This window comes from Neofelis nebulosa, chromosome 7, assembly GCF_028018385.1.
Source record: "Neofelis nebulosa isolate mNeoNeb1 chromosome 7, mNeoNeb1.pri, whole genome shotgun sequence".
Taxonomy (NCBI): Eukaryota; Metazoa; Chordata; class Mammalia; order Carnivora; family Felidae; genus Neofelis; species Neofelis nebulosa.
The window spans coordinates 55,020,026-55,039,977 of NC_080788.1; the positions used below are offsets into that span (position 1 = coordinate 55,020,026).

General features: G+C 34.7%; 1 protein-coding gene across 9 annotated transcripts in view; it reads left to right on the forward strand.

Annotated features, from left to right (window-relative positions):
- Positions 1–27: 27 nt before the first annotated feature.
- The window catches only part of FAM227B (family with sequence similarity 227 member B), a 199,858-nt gene continuing 179,933 nt past the window's right edge, over positions 28–19,952 (forward strand). For 2 of the 9 annotated variants that reach the window (XM_058737791.1, XM_058737790.1), the window contains exons 1-5: positions 28–221; positions 3,979–4,116; positions 6,991–7,044; positions 15,105–15,336; positions 16,929–16,996. In XM_058737791.1, coding sequence (XP_058593774.1) covers positions 4,069–4,116; positions 6,991–7,044; positions 15,105–15,336; positions 16,929–16,996 — 402 coding nt within the window. In that variant the 5' untranslated portion in view covers positions 28–221; positions 3,979–4,068. The remainder of the gene's footprint in view (positions 222–3,978; positions 4,117–6,990; positions 7,045–15,104; positions 15,337–16,928; positions 16,997–19,952) is intronic. The other 7 variants (XR_009264159.1, XM_058737792.1, XM_058737785.1 and 4 more) reach the window with 5 other exon arrangements.

The window sequence follows — 19,952 nt, forward strand, 5'->3', positions numbered from 1 at the left end:
TCGCGCCGAAAGTAACGGCTGGGGAGGGACGCGGGGCGGGGTTAGAGGGGGAAGTCCCGCCTTAGCCTCTCGGGCTGTGGGCGGTGTAGCCTCTCTGCAGAGAGACAGGATCCCAGGGCAGTGAGGCCCGCTCGGTGAGGCTGAGCTTCACACCCTGCCAGTCGAGTTTCCTGCTTAAGTGGCACGCGGTTCTGGAAGTGTACTCTCAAGGTGTAGTTGCAGTGAGTTGTGAAAAATGCTGATCCCACGGGACACTTTTCCATTTTTCCAATTCCAAAAATATTTTAGTCGTGAGAGAACTTGGTTCTGTTACGTTTTTATGGCTATGTCAAGATGAGTACTTCGTGCGGTGCGTAGTAATGAAAGCTCTTAGAAACATTGTGTGTACCTTGATGGTTTGGTTCTCTTGAAAACTACACACCACTCTTTGTGTACTATTCCATTTTGGAATTAAGCATAATATGTGGGTGGATTATTAAACCACGTTTCCTTACGCCACCCCAAAGAAAATCCCAACCAATTGTGAGATTCAGAAACACAATGGCCAGATATTAAGCATTGTATTTATTGAGTACTTTGAATTTAGCATGTGAGAGGTAAAGGACAGAACCTTGCGCTAAACGAGCTTAGGACATCAAGTTAAAACCTGGGTAGTACAGAAAACACAATGTGACTAATAAATTGTAGTAATTTTACAAGAGCTCAGAATGGAGTGGTCAACAAAAGCTCATTGGTTGGACTTGAGTAAGGCCTTGAAGAATGATTATGGCTTAAGAGCAGTGCTTTTCAAGGGGAATGTGTGGGACCCATTGGTGGAAGTCCCATTTATAAGCAAGGAAATGTAGTGAGTCACAGCTACGTGTTTTTAAAATTTTTATTAATTTTTTAAGTAAGTTCTAGGCCCAGTGTGGGACTTGAACTCATGACCCTGAGAGCTGTAGTTGCAGGCTCCCCTGACACAGTCAGCCAGGCACCCCAAAACTATACATTTAAAAAAATGAAATAGTATACTGTGGAAATGGCAGCACATGGCACTTGGTGAAGTATTATTTCATGGAGTTTTAAATTGCAGACAGTCCCTGGTATAACTTGGGATTTTTCGACCTTATAATGGTGTGAATTCAGTATGCATTCGGTAGAAACCAAACTTTGAGTTTTAACTTGATATTTTCCTGAGCTACCCATATGTCATATGAAATTCTCTTGTGGGCAGCCACATCAGCCAGGCCATCACAAGGGTTAACAATCAGTACACTTACAACTATTCTGTTTGTCACTTTCAGTACAGTATTCAATTATATGGGATATTTGATACTTCATTATGAAATAGGCTTTGTGTTAGATGATTTTGCCCAGCTTTAGGCTAAGCATTCTAAGTATTCTAAGTGTAAGTATTCTAAGCACATTTATGGTAGCTAGTCTATGATGTTTGGTAGGTTGGGTGTATTAAATACATTTTCAACTTAACCATGGGTTTATCGAAACTTAACCCCATCATAAGAAAGATCTCTGTGTGGGTTCGTGCATTTATAAAATGTATGTCTTCTTGTTCATTTCTCTTTAAAAAGTTTGAAAGCCACTGCTTTAGGAGGAAAGATGAACTTCCTGGGTGAAAAAAGTTAACAATAGCAAAGTCTCCAAGCCAAGAATAAATAATTCATGCCTTTTTCTTCTTTAACTGCTTTAGTTCAGGTGCTCAGGTTAAAAAAAGCAAATGATACTGTTTATTCATTGAAGTGATGTGAGTTTTGGGTTACTTGTGCTCTGTAATACATTAGTCCAAAACATGACTTAAAACAACTTTTTTATTGTGTTCATGGATTGTGTGTTCAGCACGGCACAGAGAGTCAGCTTTTCTCTGATAACTCAGCTCGGAAGTCTATGAATGCTAGCAGAGATCCTGTGTGTAAGACTCTCCATGTGGCCTGAACTTCCTCACAGTATGGCAGCTGCGTAATCAGACTTCTGAGGGCTCCACAGTCCAGCATTGCCATGAACAAGGCAGAAACTACATGTTCTTTTCTGACCCAGTATCAAAGAGTAACACAGTGTCACTTCTTACACATTATTTTGGTTATAAGTGTGTCTTAAAACCTGTCCAGATTATAGGAAAGGGGACATAGATAGATACCACTTCTCAAAAGATTGTCAAGGAAATTGTGGCCATTTTTTTTTTAAACCACCATGATGAATTTACTACTGTCACAGAAAACCCCAACATTTCAGGGGTTTGATACAATAAATTTTTATTTCTCACAGGAAATTCAGATGTTACTAGTCAGATGAAACATTAGACTCAAGGATTCAGGTTGTTTCTTGTGTTCTTTTGTTTAATTTTTACTGGTTCTGCTATCTCCTAAGACTTGAGTCCACAGCTCATCTGACAAGAAAGAAAGCATGTTGAATCATACCAAAAGTTTTAGAGGTCATCCCTAAAAACTGGTATATATCACTTTGCCCACATATCAAAGATCCCTCCCCCTCCCACTTTACTGCATGTGAGCTTGGGAACTGTAGAGAAACATACACATGTTGGTAAGCACTAACAGTTGACATATTCTAGGTTTTTCACCAAAGCCTGGTAGTTCCCAACCCCTGCATTCTATTCTCAGTTCTCTCAAAAGGAAAATTCTTTCAAGACTTTTTAATAATTCTTTCGTTATTTACTGCATATGTCATAATATATTACAGTGTTTTGATTTTTTCAATTTCAGACATTTTCCATTGACTTTCTTCTAAGGAAGTCAATAATAAAGCTCTTTTATAACACCACCCCCAGGTACAAGAACATTCCTTCTCTCTCTACCTGTACACGTTCTTATCCCCTCATCTCTCAATGTAGTAATATCTCAATTTTTGTTTAAATTCACATTTGTAAATATCATTCAACCCTGTTAACATATGATCAGTTAACATATGATCACGTTAACTTTTAATACAACCTTTTACTTTCTTTTGTTTAATAATAGCCAAATTGTTGTGTAGTTATTGGTAATCTGTTCTCAGTCATTCTGCCAATGTGGTAAAGCATTATAATCAAATATAGCAATTAAAATATTTCAATCTAGCAGATCATTTTTTCCTCCCATACACATTTTCCTTTCATTTTTTAAATTCATTTCTACTAAGGGTTTATTTTTTTCATCTTTTAAAAGACAAACTTTTGGTTTGTTGATTTCTCTGTTTTCATATTTTTATTTCATTGGTTTCTGCTCATACCTTTCATACCTTTTTCTATTTATTTAAAAAAATTTTTTAATGTTTATTTATTTTTGAGAGGGAGAGAGACAAAGTGTGAGGAGGGGAGGGGCAGAGAGAGACACAGAATGTGAAGCAGTCTCGAGGCTCTGAGCTGTCAGAACAGAGGTCGAAGCGGGGGCTCAAACCCACAGACCATGAGATTATGACCTGAGCCGAAGTTGGATGCTTAGCCAACTGAGCCACCCAGATGCCCCATCGACTGTGTTTTCTTTTGATTATAGGTCCCATTTTACTTCTTGTTTGTACATCTTCAATTGTTTTATTGTGTATTAGACATTATGTGGGAAAAATTATAGAGGATGAAGTATACTTTAGCACAAGCCTTTTTATCTCCTTGACATTCAAAGTGAGATACTGATCTTTTGATTCCTCCTAGACTTGAGTTGAACTTTACTTTTGCTTTAATTGGATTGAAGTTCACCTGTGTCTAACCCAACTTCCAACTTCCTTCTTCATAGCCAACTCTTATATCTTGTCAATATTCAATTGGGAGAAGTTGGAACTGATTTTTTTTTTTTTTTTTACATTTTTGCTTCACCTTTGAAGTCAACTCTGTCAGGGCCCCGAAGCCCAAGTAATGTTAAGAATGTGTTGGCCTCTTTAAGTCCTCTATCTTTCCATCCCCTCCTGGACTGCTGCTTTTTTGATAAAACTCAGAAGGGAGGCATAGGGTCTGGGAAGGGATTGTTTGTCTGAGTCATTTGTTTTTGTATTTAGGTGTCTTTCAGGCTCCAGTTTGTTCCTCCAGCTCATGCAGATGCTTAAGGTCCAGCTGATTTCTCTTCATCTCTGCAAAGTTCCTGCACCATGGCAGACCAACAGTTCCCTCAATGGATGGTTAAAGATCACTGCCGGGTAAGGAAACTGACACAGCTTTATGCTCACTTATAAAGGGGATTTTTTTTTTTTTTTAATTTCTGGTCATCCAGGCTTCCAGGTAGAAAGGCTTCATGGGCTTTCAATTGCACAGGCCCTCATGATTAGATGGACCCTACACTTGCTTTAATAGTCTGATATTACCATCTTAAAATTCTTAATAATTTTTGAACAAGGGGCTCTGCATTTTCCAAATTATGTAGCCCATACTGCTTACTAGCACCCACTACTCTTCACTAACCTCATAGAAAAGTGAGATTTTTATTTTGTCTGGGTTTCCCTTGTTGTTACCAGGGAAGCATAGGTGTTTTGCATCCTTCTACATTCTACTTAGAGCAGAAGTCCATTTAATTTATGCCTGCCTCTTTTTAACACCAACCTTAGAGAACTTTGGCATTTTATATTGAAATTACCTGGAACTTGTGTGAGTTTTACTTCCTTAACTTATTTTTCTAATTTTCTTTAATTGGAATGTACTATTTTCCAATACAAGTAGGTAAAGAAGTTATGTATATATGTGTGTATACATACACACACACACACACACACACACACACACACATACATGCACGCACAATGGAATATTATGCAGCCATAAAAAGGATGAGATATTGCCATTTACAACAATGCAGATGGACCTAAAGTGTAATAAAGTGAAATAAATTAGAGAAAGACAAATACGTACGATATAATTTCAGTTATATGTGGAATCTAAAAAGCAAAACAAATGATTAAACAAATGATTAAAGCAGAAAGAGAACTTTAAATACAGAGAACAAACTGATGGTTGCTGGAGTTAAAGGGATGTGCAAAATGGGTGAAGAAGAATGGGAGATACAGGCTTCCAGTTGTAGAATGAATAAGCTGCAGGAATAAAAGGTACAACATAGAGAATATAGTCAATGATGTTATAACAGTGTTGTATGGTGACAAATGGTAGCTGTACTTCAGGCGAGCACAGCGTAGAGTTGTTGAATCACCATGTTGTACACCTGAAACTAATGTAATGCGTGTCAACTCTTCTCAAGAAAAAGAAATGAAGAAATGAAGGAAGAAAGAAAAGAAAAGAGGAAAGAAAAGAAAAGGGGCGCCTGGGCCACTCAGTCGGTTAAGCGTCTGACTCTACTTCAGCTCAGGTCATGATCTCACAGTTTGTGAGTTCAAACCCCACATGAGGCTCTGTGCTAACAGTGTGGAGCCTGCTTGGGATTCTGCCTCTCTCTCTCTCTGCCCCTCCCCTGCTTGCTCTCTATGTCTCTCTCAAAATAAATTTAAAAAAAAAGAATTTTTAAAACAGAAATATGGGGATTTTTTTAGTGCTTTGTACTAGAAGTGGTTTGATAGCCATTATAAGAAAAAGGCAACATTTAAGTTGTTCTAATTAGCTTCTTTATATTTCATACATTTCAAAATATACTGATAGCTTTCTTCTAGATGACTACTACATTCACTCTCTCTGAAGATATTGTATCCCTAAAATTTTTTTTGTCTCTAAGCATTCTGTGCGTACCATCTCTCTTATTTCTTACCCTTCTCAATCTAGAGTCCCATGTTTTCCATTAAATTTTTGTGACAGCTCAATGCAGCTTTGCTTCTGAACGCTTCTTTTTGTAACGATTGTCACATATACCTTTTATTTTGTTATTTATTATCTGTTATGTATTAGTTTATATTCACCATATTTCAAACAGTATTAGAGAATGAAATATTCTCTTAAACCTCAAAAGTGTAGCTATTTTTACAAAACTATGGTTATTTTGTAATCTTTATCATTTTATATATGTGAAATATGTTATGGTAAATTAAAATGTGCTGCAATCTTTTCAGACATGCCATCATCAGACCATTAGGATATTGTATTAGGATACTCTGAATTCCTCTTATTTTTGCCTTCTTCTAATGGGTTTTTCATTCTCTAGAAATGGTCATATTATTGTTCTGAATAAATACCCATTTTTCTGATATCTATTTACTCATTTATTCATTAATTTATACACATTGCAAGTACTTATTGTGTACTAATCCTGAGTGAATCATCGTATGAAATTTTGACAATTCAGCAGTGACTTATACCATAGTTTCTATCGTCATATAGATACAAATCTACTATGTGTTACTGAAGAGAATCTTTTGGGGAACAAGGAGGACTTCCTAGAACAAGTGACTTTTAATTTGATATTTAAAATACGATCAAGAAGGGTTTGGACAGAGAAGGTTTGGAACAGGGAGCCTTCCAAGCAGAAGTAAGAATGTGTACAGTCTCTAAGGCAAAGAAGAACAAGATGTGGTCCTGATTAAAATTAATTTGTCTAGTGAAAGAATATGTTTTCAACTTATGAGGAAACTACTAATAAAATCGGACTATTACTTATTACATGGAAATATCCAAACATTTAAGTTACTTTCACCATGTCACTAGTGTGGCCTTTTATTAAATACTTCATCAGCAAGAGAGGCAAGTTAATATATTTTTGGCTTTGGATTTATTGTAGACACCATCCAACATAGCCCAAAATATCTTGGAACTCTTGTAGGAATTTGAAATTAGGACATTCAACAGGATTAGTGTGGAGTTTTTTTCCCTAGAAGCAATATATAAGAAGGAAGCCTTTTACAGAATTTGGTTTGGAGGCTCAGAATTTAAACATTGATCTCTGTTCCTTTTCAAAGTGCAGGGACTTTACAAAGTGAGTATTTTACAATGCCTATGGCTCTGAAAATTATAACTTAAGTCCAGGAGCATCATTTATTTAAGCAAATTATGTGTAAACATCATAAACAGTGTTAATTTATGTTGAGTTTATTAGTTAGCAATATTTACATTAATTAGCAATGTTGATTTTACTTCATTAGAAAATGCATAAACCTCCAATGAACATTGAAGAATTCTTAAAGTTTCAAAATTGGGTAAGTAGTACATCTATTTCATGTGCCATTACATCTTTTAAAACATCAGTTGTGAAGATATGGAAGGCTTAAGAAAAGACTGAGAATAGAAATTCAAAAAAACTACATTTCAATGTGGGAAATACTTATAAATATTTATCTCCTTTCAGTAGGCTCTATCTTGTAGCCTTGTCAATATTCTATTCTCTTTTTGACTTTGAGAAAATTTTAGATCTGTATCCCATCAGAAGGATGATACAAACGTTTCTATATAATTTTGCTAATATGTTTGTTTTGAACATTTACACCTTAAAGAATATCTGATAATTATTCGTACTTCCCTCATTTATCCACGTACCACAGTTTAGACTCACAAGTAATTTGCAGGGGTGGTGTATCAGTTTCTTTGATTGTTGAATCAGGGTGAAATATTCAAAACTGTGTTTTCATGTTGAAAGCTCCTGTTTCCATTGTTAACATTTAAGTACTGACTTCTGGAGTTATTGGGCTTGCTACAAGTTTTCCCTTGGGTCTGTTTACTCGTGAGTCTGAAAATCAGGTTTGTTTTGCATTGGAGAGTGTCAAGGACTAGGATAAAGATGTTAGTGTGGAAAACAGAGAGAAAGGAGACTTTTTAAAATGAGGTGTGTACATACTTTGAGTAATTTGGACTGAATAATTTGTACCTATTTATAAACAGAATTTGCTATACTAAATTTGCAACTAAACTGTTGAGAATAGAATTGCAAAAATACCTATATTTTTAACATCTATTTTCAATTCTTTGTTTAAATAAGTTTTTTTTAAATGCTTTAGAAAATCACTGAATTCCCTTTAGGAGCAAATAGAATATGAAGATATTCCTAGTTTCCAAGAGTTTATTTCAGTCACTGTAGCAGAGCCAAATATTTTAAACTATTATTAGCACAAACTTTTTGCAACTACAGTAAAACCTTGGTTTGCAAGCATAATTCACTCTGAAAACATGCTTATAATACAAAGCACTTGTATATCAGAGCAAATTTTGCCATAAGAAATAATGGAAACTCAGATGATTCTTTCCACAACCTGAAATACTCATATAAAAATGATTACAATACTGTAATATAATACAAGATAATAAAAAATACAAAGTATAAAGAAAAATAAGCAAATTAACCTGCACTTACCTTAGAAAACCTTTGTGGCTAGTGTAAGGGAGACAAGAGAGGAGGGTTATTGTGTAGGACAGCCTTCACTATCACTAACGGAATCACTGCTATCTATTGTCTCAATGGCATCTTTTTCTTTTTGTGCAGCTTTAACAAGGAACCTATCCAACGACACTTGATTTTGTCTCCTTTTGAGGATTTTGCAGAAATGTGACATTGCATTGTCATTAAACAGATTCATCACTTGCACTGCTACAACCTTATTTGGCTGGTGCTTTTCTATAAAATTTTGCACTGTTTCTCACATTTACACATCTCCCTAATCTCATTTGAAGTGAGGGATTCCTCCACCTGTTTCTCCTCTTCCTCTGCAGCCGAGATGCAGATGTAGACTTCTAAAATTGTGCAACTTCAGCTACTCATGTACCTTGTTCATACTTCTCCATGATTTCCTTAATTTATACTGGAATCACCTCCTTCTTACCACCTTTCTTTTCAACCTTTTTCTGTACAAGGGCCATTGTATACACTTGCACGGGTGTTGACTATAGTACAGTATTGAATTCTTCTCATATACTGAATTCAACGTAAGAGACAATAAGGCAGAGGAAAGGATCTATATCTGCAGGCAGCCTGACCTAGAAAGAAGCAAAGCATTCCTAAGCTTACTTTTGTATGGAAAAGCAAAGGACTGTCCAAAGGTGCTGTGAAGTGACAAAAATATACTAGTGCCAGTTGTGGGCACCTTCCAACATTCTGAAAAATCACTGATTTCTGCCAGATACCACAACCTGAGACTGAGCAATCCAAGCATGGGAGACAATCACCCACAATTCCACAGTGAGAGAGAGAGAGAGAGAGAGAGAGAGAGAAAGAAAGAGAGAGAGATGGAAGAACCATAGGCTCAGTTGTGATCATGTGACGTTCGGGGTCATGTACTACTCATATTGCAAGACATCGCTCATTTATCAAGTTAAAATTTATTAGAAATGTTTGCTCATCTTGTGGAACACTCACAGAACAAGTTACTCACAAGCCAAGGTTTTACTGTATTTCGATTTAAATAATGATGGAAACGTGCTATAGCCTAATCACAATGTTTGGGGTCTTTTTAATGCCAAGGGAGAAAGGATTATAGTTAAACCAAAATCAGCAAATAATTATGGAGATATTTGGACTATACCATCATATATGCTTAAAGATCTATGATTTCAGATGAAAATTTCTAATTACTTGAGTTGGAAAATGCATAATCACTCTGCTTAAATTAAGAATAATGCTAATCAGGGGTGCCTGGGTGGCTCAGTCGGTTAAGCGTCCGACTTCGGGTCAGGTCATGATCTCACAGTTTGTGAGTTCAAGCCCCGCATCAGACTCTGTGCTGACAGTTCAGAGCCTGGAGCCTGCTTTGGATTTTGTGTCTCCTTCTATCTCTGGCCTTCCCCCACTTGTGTTCTGTCTCTCTCTATCTCTCAAAAATAAATAAATGTAAAAAAAAAAAAAAAGAATACTAATCAAATCAAGATGACAGGTTTATGCCAGCCCTTTACCAAAGATAGAATAAAATAAAAATCAAAGCAAATGTTTTATTAATGGCATGTAAGAAGCACTGTCCTTGTATCCAAAGGCCAGCGTTTATATTGATAGCTTTCAATTTTTATCATATGGCATTTGATAAAGTAACGTATATCTATTTGTACTGTTTTATCACTTATGGATTTATCTGTAAAGTTGTTCTTGTTGTCTCGATTTCCCAACCAAATACTTGTAATCTGTAGTTATTTTTTTTTCAAGACATGACTATGTCTATGCATTGCCATACTATTGAATATTTGAAAGCATCCAGGAATAAAATGACTGGATATTTAATTTCTTATTTGCTGGACAAAACTTTTGTCTTATAGGCAATCATAAGAAAGTAATAACTTCCTCAAATTCATTTAAGAAATATTTTTGAGTGCCTATTACAATTAGAATATACTAGTGAATAAAAAGAGGCAAAGATCCCTGCCTTCATGGAACTGCTTTTTTTTTTTTTTAGAATTGAAGCATATGATAAACAAGCAAATGAATAAAACAAAACAGAAATTAAAATATATTCTAAACTGCTTATGGCCTCCTGGAAAGCCTACCTATTAATTTCCCTCTAAAATATAAAAGCAAAGGTGTGTATCTGCATAGTGGTGTAGTGGTTAAGGACAGAGACTCTGGTGTCAGATTGCCTGTGTTCAGATCCTAGCTCCACTCCTAGCTAGCAGCAGACCAGTACCTGGAACCTACATGTTAGCTGGCATGTCTTATCACTTATCTTTCATCACATCATCTAAAGATGTCTCATTTTGGCCGATTCCTACCATTTTTATTTTTCTTTTGTAATTTTAATATTTTGTACCTTCTACTCCTGTCTTTCCCCTCTTCCTATTTCTTGTTCTAGTTCTGTGTACTTTTTTTACCTTCGGTCATTTCTCATTTATCTATTTGATTAATTCCCACATTCTCTTCCTGCTTCTTTCCCCTTTACTCCATCACCATTCTGTTTCTATTTTTATTTTTATAAAAATATTTTTGTATTCTGTTTTTATAACAGCCTCTTGTTCCACTAGTGTTGCATTACTATCAATTCTTTGACTTATCCTGTTCATTCATTCATTAATGATTTTTATCCACTACCTACCAGATGCCAGGTATCGTTCTGGACCCTGGAAATACAACAATGAACAAAAAACAGAATACTCCTTGCCATCATGGAATTTACATCCCCCTCCTTCTGCACTGTTTCCCTTTAGTGTTACATTTTTTTAGTCCTTTTCAGTTCTTTAGGTACTCAAGAGTTGGTTTGAATTCTTTCCTTATTTACACATCACATTTGATCTTCACTGATGTTTATTTCTTACTCTGCGTCCTGTTTTTCTGCTTTCATGTGACTTTTATTTAGGAGTACTTTATGTCCGTATCAATTTTCATTAACAAGTCTGCTACACTTATAATCCATACCTAGAGGGTACTCAGATCCCTACTGTGATTTTTCTCAGAAGATCAAAGGTACTTTATGATGGAATAATTATTTCAATCCCATTGTCTTTCTTTAGGGAACAACCTATTTATTTATCTGTTTGTTTATTCATCCACCCATCCATTCATTCTTTTTTTAAAGCTTAAGGAAAGAAGAGTTAAAAGTCAATTCTTCTAACCCTGGTCATTCTTCATATTTTTTACTCATTTTTGGAAACCTCAGCACTTTTTTTTAGGGCTTAGGACATGGGTGAAGAACTAATCATATGTTCAGTAAACAAAATCTCTTTTCAAACTTCAAGAGAGCCCTTCTGTCTAGCTACTAGGCTCCATCTCTAGTTGTGTACCAGTATGTCATATTCTGTGCCTCTGCCACTGCCAAAGTTTAATTGCAGTAACTAAACATATCAAGCACATAGCCGATTCTTGCTTCACTGACCTTTTAAATAAGATAAATGTCTTCCTGAAGTTATCACTGAAGGCTATAGTGCTATAATGGAGAATTTAACTCTTTAGGGAACAGAAATTTCCAGTCCAATTCTTTTGTCTCTTTGGAATTGGAATACATTTGTTTTTAAATTAATATAATCACTGTGGACTCTGGATGCTTAAACCCTAGTAGTGTTGATTTTCTCTCTGCCAGTAACGACATCATTTTTGCCTGGCTGCTCTTCTGCCTGTTGGCTGCTAGTTGACTCCAGTTTACCTTCCCTAGGACTGGCCACAAAATTTACTTTCAGATGATACTCTATTCAAGGAGCAGGTGGTTGAAGGAAAAATAGAAAGGAATAATAAATGAAAGTATGAAGGAAATAATGATAGGAATATGAAAGGAATAATAAATGAAAGTATGAAAAATGAAATGAAAGAGGGGGAAAGGCAAGTATGATCTGCCACAAGATCACCGTCTGGTATCCATTTAATCATGCAGCCACGAAGAAGCCAGTGAAAAATCAGGGCTTAGTTATGCATCACCTTACTCATGTTAATGTCTTTGGGACACCAATCAATCCCCTGATTACCTTGGGAAAGTACAGAAGACAGAATCTTATATCAGGCTTATAGGATTACGGAATACTTTATTCACCTCATAATATACTTCAATATCTTGGGAACAAGGATTGTGATATCTCAAGTCTGGCATAAGGATACATTTTCCATTAAGGTTTGTGTATATTGTAAAATCTGGCAAATGCATTTCCATTTTAGTCTCTCCTCTCTCCCAAATCTCCCCTAACAATAGCAACACATGACCCCTAGGGACTGTGTTTTCAAATGTGACTGTCATTCTGACTTGACAATGTTTGTTTCCAAGAATTGCATCCTGTGATTATATCTTATTCTTCCAAAGTCTTTGTACTTTTTGATACATAAGACCCAAATTTTAATGCAGGAAACTTCTCCAGGTGGTTGTGTCTTGTTTAAGATACAATATGTAGGAGTTGAGAGATGGCACTTAGGTATCTAAGTGTATTCTTTTTTCTAAAATGGTAGAGGGACATAGATACCTGTAGGAAAGTTTTCTAGAGTTAGAAGCTAGATATTATTCAAGTACCTGCTATTATTAGAGAGCATAATTTATAAATAAGACATGTATGATGGGTTCAGAAAGTCTTTAAAGGAAGAAAAAGGCAAGTGGATTAGACCAAAGCTATTTAAAATTTTAAATAATTCCTGATCTGCAGACTTCATATTTATTCTCATTTAGCTAAATTCCCAGAATATCTCACCCAAATTCCATTCAAGAGTTTATTCTCTGCAGATTTTCTACCATTGCAAAAAACATTCTTTTACTCATACACTTTTCTTAATGTAGGCCAACTTTTTTTGTTTTGCTATTAGTTGATTATAATTAAAAGATAATCTTGTATTTAGATTTGCAAATATTATTACGAAACTCCTTCCTTTCCCTTCATTTCCCTTTCTCTTCTTCCCTTACTCTCTTTCCTTTCCTGAGCAATTTAGTCCTGAAGCCACTTTGGGACCCAAACAAGGCAGATGTCCATATTGGCACTGGGGAGGATGATGTACTGTGATGGCCCTGGGAAAGCTATCTGAATTCAACCATGGTGAGGAGGGTATACATGTGATGCCTAAGGTCCAAGGGAGTGAGATGATATCCATCTGTGGCTGGGGATGAGGAGTTTTTCCAGGGATGTATGGAAGTAGGCTGTGGCTTGGTATGAGAAGTCAGAGCTCAGGTAGGGGTAAGGAAGGTATCCCTGAAGAATTGGCAGCCTGGCATTGGACGTCAGAGTCTAAGCAGGATGAAAAGGGCATCTACATAGAAAAGAAGCTCCCAGTGAGAGGAGAGATTGGTTACCTGAAAAGATCGATCAAATAAGTACATATACCAAGGTTAACGGCAACTAGATTTTTCACTGTTGGAGGTGGTAATTGTACTATGGAAAGAAAGAAAACTAGAATGTTTGGAATTGGAATTCCAGGTTTCACTGTGAACTCATGGTTTTAAATACAGTAGAACCTTGGTTTGTGAGCATAATTCATTCCAGAAACATGCTTGTAATCCAAAGCACTTGTATATCAAAGCAAATTTCCCCATAAGAAATAATGGAAACTCAGATGATTCATTCCACAACACAAAAATATTTATATAAAAGTGATTACAATACTGTAATATAATACAAAATAATAAAGAAAATACAAATGTAAAGAAAAATAAATGAATTAACCTGCACTTAACTTTGAAAACCTTCCTGGCTGGTGTGAGGGAGAGAGAGGAGGGTTATTGTGTAGGACAACTTTCTCTATTACTGATGGAATCACTGCTACCTACTGACTCAATGGAATCTTTTTCTGCATGGGAGCCATTGTGTATGCTCGCACAAATGTTGACTGCAGTACAATATTAATAAACTCTTATTATATACTATATTTAATGTAACTGGTAATAAGGCAGCAGAGGAAAGGGTCTATATTCTATATGTGCAGGCAGCCTGACCTAGAAAGAAGCAAAGAATTCCTAAGCTTACTCTTGTATGGAAAAGCAAAGGACTGTCCATAGGTGCTTTGAAGTGACAAAAAATACATGAGTGCCAGTTGTGGGCACCTTCCAACATTCTGAAAAATCAATGATTTCTGCCAAACACCGCAGCTTGGGACTGAGCATCAAAGCTCAGGAGACGATCACCTACAATCAGTGAGACAGAGAGAGAGAGAGAAGAACCATTGGCTCACTTGTGACCATGTGACTTTCAGGGTCATGTACTACTCGTATTGTAAGGCATCACTTGTTTATCAAGTTAAAATTTATTAGAAATTTTTGCTCATCTTGTGGAACACTCACAAAACAAGCTACTCGTAATCCAAGGTTTTATAGTACAAAGAGATCAAAAAAAGACTGGGGAATTTGTAGACTGAAGGAGACTAAATACTTATGAAGCCTAAATGTAATACATGACACTGAACTAGATCCTTTTGCTATAAACAGCATTATTGGTTCAGTTGATAAGACTTGCACAGAGTCTGAGAATTAGGTAGGAATAATGTATGACTGCCAATTTCATGAACTGATGGTTATATTTTGATTATCTAGGAGAATGTTTTTGTTTTTAGTAAATACACACTAATGTATTCGAGGAAGATGGGGCATCAGTCAAGTAAGCAACTTATTTTCAAATGATTCAGGAAATAAATTTTTTTGGTAAAACATTTGAAACTTCTAATCTTTTTGATTGTTTCACAGTTTCAAAAAATGCATTTAATAAAAAATTATGCTGTGTTGTGCAATATTTTCAACACCTGAAACTAACATAACATTGTATGTTAATCATATTTTAGTAATATAAAAAAAGATAATGCAGTGGAATTGTCTCAATTTTAGCTCATTGATTTTGAATTCTATTATTTAAATTCATCAAAAATGATTTAGGTTGTATTCATTCACATTTTTTGCAGGATTATTGGCCAAGGGAAATCCATTTTGGAGACAGTGATAAATGGTTACACACTGTAAAGAAAATAAAAGAAGATAGTTCATTTACGTCAATTTATACACATCTGTGGAGAACTGTCCCTCGAATACATGATGCACTCATTACCATGGAGTCAAGATTAGGGGAATGTTCAATTCTTTTGAAAAACCATGCCTCTAAAATATTTGAGTGGAACAGCATAATTTATGAGACAAGTAAACTTTATTTCTTTATAATGGTAAAGTAATGGTCACTTTTGTGTGTCTGCATGTCTGTCTCTGTGTGTGCATTCTCATAAAGAATGAAATCCTAAGGTGTAAAATATCTAAAAACATAAAATTTATTTTATTTTAAAACTTCTTCATTTCAACATAGTTCAGTCAAGATTTTTAGTTGAACATGAACATGTGGATTTAATGGAAGTGTTGTTAGAACAAAGCCTAAAATAGTTGTGAACTTTGTTAAGCTAGAGTGGAGGTAGCAGAATAACAAGAAAACAGGGTTGCATCAACTCTGTGTTGGTACCAGAGACAAGCAAGGCAGCAAGGGTCAAAACATAAGAACAAAAACACCTAAAACCCAAAGTAAGGTGAGCTACATGAGCTGGGTTAGCTTGTAGGAAGTGTTCAGCATTCAGTAGTGAAAAACTACAGACTGAATGAAGAGCATATCTGCTAGTAATGATTGTTTTTACCTTTTTTCAGTATTTATATAATACTTTTTTATCTAGTTGTATTTCTTAATGCTTAGAGAGTAGCTTTAGGTACTAATGGTGATTCTTGTATTATTCTTTATTTAGTGGGCAAACTTTTCATAATACAATCCTTAAAAATGATAATATTGGTTTACTTACAAAGTCTTTTCTGTGTGTTAAATATATTTAATTAGTTATATTAGATATTTGACCTCCTTTTTTACATCTTGATTTGTCAAATTCTGACAATGTGTTTAATATACTATTAAATTCACTACTGTTTTAGTTTAAATTTTCTTACTGAGGGGCGCCTGGGTGGCGCAGTCGGTTAAGCGTCTGACTTCAGCCAGGTCACGGTCTCGCGGTCTGTGAGTTCGAGCCCCGTGTCAGGCTCTGGGCTGATGGCTCGGAGCCTGGAGCCTGTTTCCGATTCTGTGTCTCCCTCTCTCTCTGCCCCTCCCCCCGTTCATGCTCTGTCTCTCTCTGTCCCAAAAAAAAAAAAAAAAAAAAAAGTTGAAAAAAAAATAAATTTTCTTACTGAATTTTTCATCATTTTTAGTGTTAAAAGTGTTTTTAAATTATATAAGCTATATATATAGCTTGTATGTGTGTCTGTAATAGAGGGAGGTATAGAGAGAGAGTGAGCACAGGTGTACATTTTCAAAAAATATTTTATATTTTATGTATATTTTATATATACTCATTGTCCTCAATATGTAAATGTCTGAGCTTCAACTCAGGTCTAGGTTACCTGACTTCAAAGTAGTCCCCCATAATCTTTCACTGGGCCTTGCTCCAAAGTACTGTACTTTATTGAATTTAAGGTGACCATGAAATAACCAAATGTAAGTAGCTAAGCTATTTGAAAAACATGGGCTTATTCAGTGGGAAAGAACTGAGATAAAACTTTAGATTTAGGAGGAAGTACCAAAGACAAATTAGTTAGAACATGACATTTCTAAAAAAAGGAAACCTAATACAGTATTTGTACATTCAACTAAGGGTATGTGTGTCTAGCATTATGCTTATCAAAATAGCTAGTTGATCTCATTAAATAGTTTAATATGTAATTTCTTTAAAGTATTTAAATTTTATCTAATCATTCTTTTAAAGGTTCTAAAAGAAAATTGGAAAGATACAAGGCATTTCTAAGGAAGCACCATAAGAGAAAGAAGATAATGGTATGGATTTGTTTTCATCTTCCTTGAAAAATTATATTTTCACAGAAAATATAATTACTATAATTTCCTAGATAAGCACCGATAGCATTTTTAACATTTCCCTTTAGTCTTTTATTGCCTATGTATCTGTTTATGGGTTTTTAAAATAGGTGGACTCATATTCTTCTTTACACTCAGTATTAGAGTGTTGGCATTTTTCACATTACTATGTTACTTGAAGACTTAATGTATACAATACAACCTCCAGCTATTTAATAATTTATAATAACCTACTTCACTATTATAATAGTGCAGATTCCATGTCAGTCCTCTTCCTTTAGAAAATATTAGCAATTATTTTTTATTACCTTTAGAATTGCTTTGTCAATTTTTGTTAAATCTCTTTGAGTGTCTGATTAGAATTATAATAGACTTCAAATGAACTTTTAGAAACCTAGTCCTTTTCAAAAATACATTCTAAAATTATATAATGTTACAGTCATGAAGACTTTAAGTGCCACCACTAGCCTACCCACCTCATTAAATTTTGTTTTTTAAATTTCAAAATTACTTTGTTTATTCCTGATTATGATTAAGGTAGTCATTTTAGAGAATCAGAAGAAATAGATAAGCAATAGAAAGGATAAGCGCTGTAATTCTATCATTTATCAGCAAATCACATGTATCTCACTATCTAGTTGTCACTTTCACCTTTCTTTTATTTTAAAAATAATTCAGAAAATTTGGATTAAATTCTACATTTCTTGTGGCGCCTGGATGGCTCAGTTGGTTGAGCAACTGACTTCGGCTCAGGTCATGATCTCATGGTTTGTGAGTTCGAGCCCCGCGTCAGGCTCTGTGCCGACATCTCAGAGCCTGGAGCCTGCTTCTGATTCTGTGTCTCCCTCTCTCTCTGCCCCTCCCCCACTCATGTTCCGTCTCTCTCCGTCTCAGAAATAAATACACATAAAATTTTTTTTAATTATATATTTCTAATTCATTAAATGTATTATGAAATTTTCATCAATAAATATTTTTCTTCACCATATTAAGCATAAACTAATGTAATAGCTCTTTGGTTAGACACTTAAGTTAGTTTTCATTATTCAGTATTATTTACAAAGCTGCTCTGAACTTATTTGGAGCTAAAGATTGTGCTCATCCAGGATTATTTTCTTAAGATAAATTTCCAGAAGTGGAACCGCATGGGAAAAGAAATGTGAAAACCTAAGTGTTTTGATATGTATTGCCAAATTGTTCTCTACAAAAGTAGTACAATAGAGTTTGTGATTGATCCCTTACCCATTTCCTTGTCCACATTTAATACTATATCTTTGAATGTTTGCACAGTTGATTGGCATAAATGTTATCAATTGCATATGTTTTACTAATGAAGTTGATACTTCAGGTTTTTCTTAGCCTTTGTGTTTCTATTACTCTGAGTTGCCTATTTATGAACTTCGGCCATTTGGAGGGCTGTTCTTTTTTCATTTTTACAGCTGTTTGTGCTTTAAAAATGTCAACCCTTTGAGTAATATGTGTTATACATATTTATACCACTTTCTTTGTAGCTTTTTAGCCCAAAGAAGGTTTTTTTTTTGGTCATATAGGATTTTTATATTTTTATGGATCTATAATTTTCTATTGAAGTTTTCTGCCTTTAGTGCCATAATATTTAAGAAGTCTTCCTTCATCACAAGATCATACATACCTTCACCTGTGTTCTGTTGTATCATTCTTACAGATAATTGTGTGTGTGTGCTTAATTCTTTAATTCATCTCATGTTTATTTTTGTGTAAGGGAGTAAAACATAAGAATTTTGTTTTAGGTCATCAGTAAATTTGTGTGATTTTCTTCATATAAAGTCTAAACATCCCCTGTTAAATTTATTCTTAGGTATCTTAAGTTTTAATTACTAATGTCACTGAGATTTTTTTCCATTAGTTATTAAATGGGTTATTGTTGGTATATAGGAAATTATTTTTGGTATATGCATACTAGTTAATAGCGTTAGTGGTTTCTCATCTTGTTTTCAGTTTAGAAAGAATGATAGTACTTTGCTATTAGGCATCATTTTAAATGTTTAGATAACAATGTTTTTTTACACAATAAAATTTATTTTTATTCCTAGTTTATTAAAGATATGTGTATGTGATGTTGATAGAGATCAGCTATAGCTATAGATATCTCCTTGCTCAAATACTTGAAAAAGAATCTCCATGGTTTGAAAAGAGAGGAAGATAATCCACAGTGATGATAGCAGAAGCTACTTGCAACTTTTAATCTATGATTGCATTAGTAGCTTTTCAGAAGTTGAGCCATTCTTATATTCTAATATTCTCTTCTTCTATTCTTATATTCTTAGGGTATACTTTTTTATTACATTACTGGATTGGATTCGCTATTGTTTTGTGTGGATGTTTGCATGTGTGTTTGATAAGATATGATTTTCTTTTGGTTTTCATATGAAAATTACACTAATCCCAGAAAATGAGTTACTTAGCTATATTTCTCTTTCTAGTTTGTAAACTATAGAATATAGTAGTTATATTGGGATATCATTTGTTTTATAGATATATAGATATAGATTTAGGTATAGATAGAGATACAGATTTAGATATAGATTTAGATATCATTTGTCTTTTGGATGTTTGGCAAAAGTTGACTATGAACTTCTCTTTATTTAATTATTGTTTATATTTTGCAGGGGGATTAGGTAGGTTGACAGAAATGCTGTGTGGAAGTTAACAGATTTCATAAATATCAACTTGGGTAGATTGTCAAAACATAATATTGAGTGAAAAAACCAAATTACCCATTCATCAGTCAATGGACATATGGGGTCTCTCCATAATTTGACCACTGTTGATAATGCTGCTGTAAACATTGGGGTGCATGTGCCCTTTCATATAAGTATTTTTGTATCCTTTGGATAAATTCCTAATAGAGCAGTTGCTAGTTCATAGGGTAGTTCTA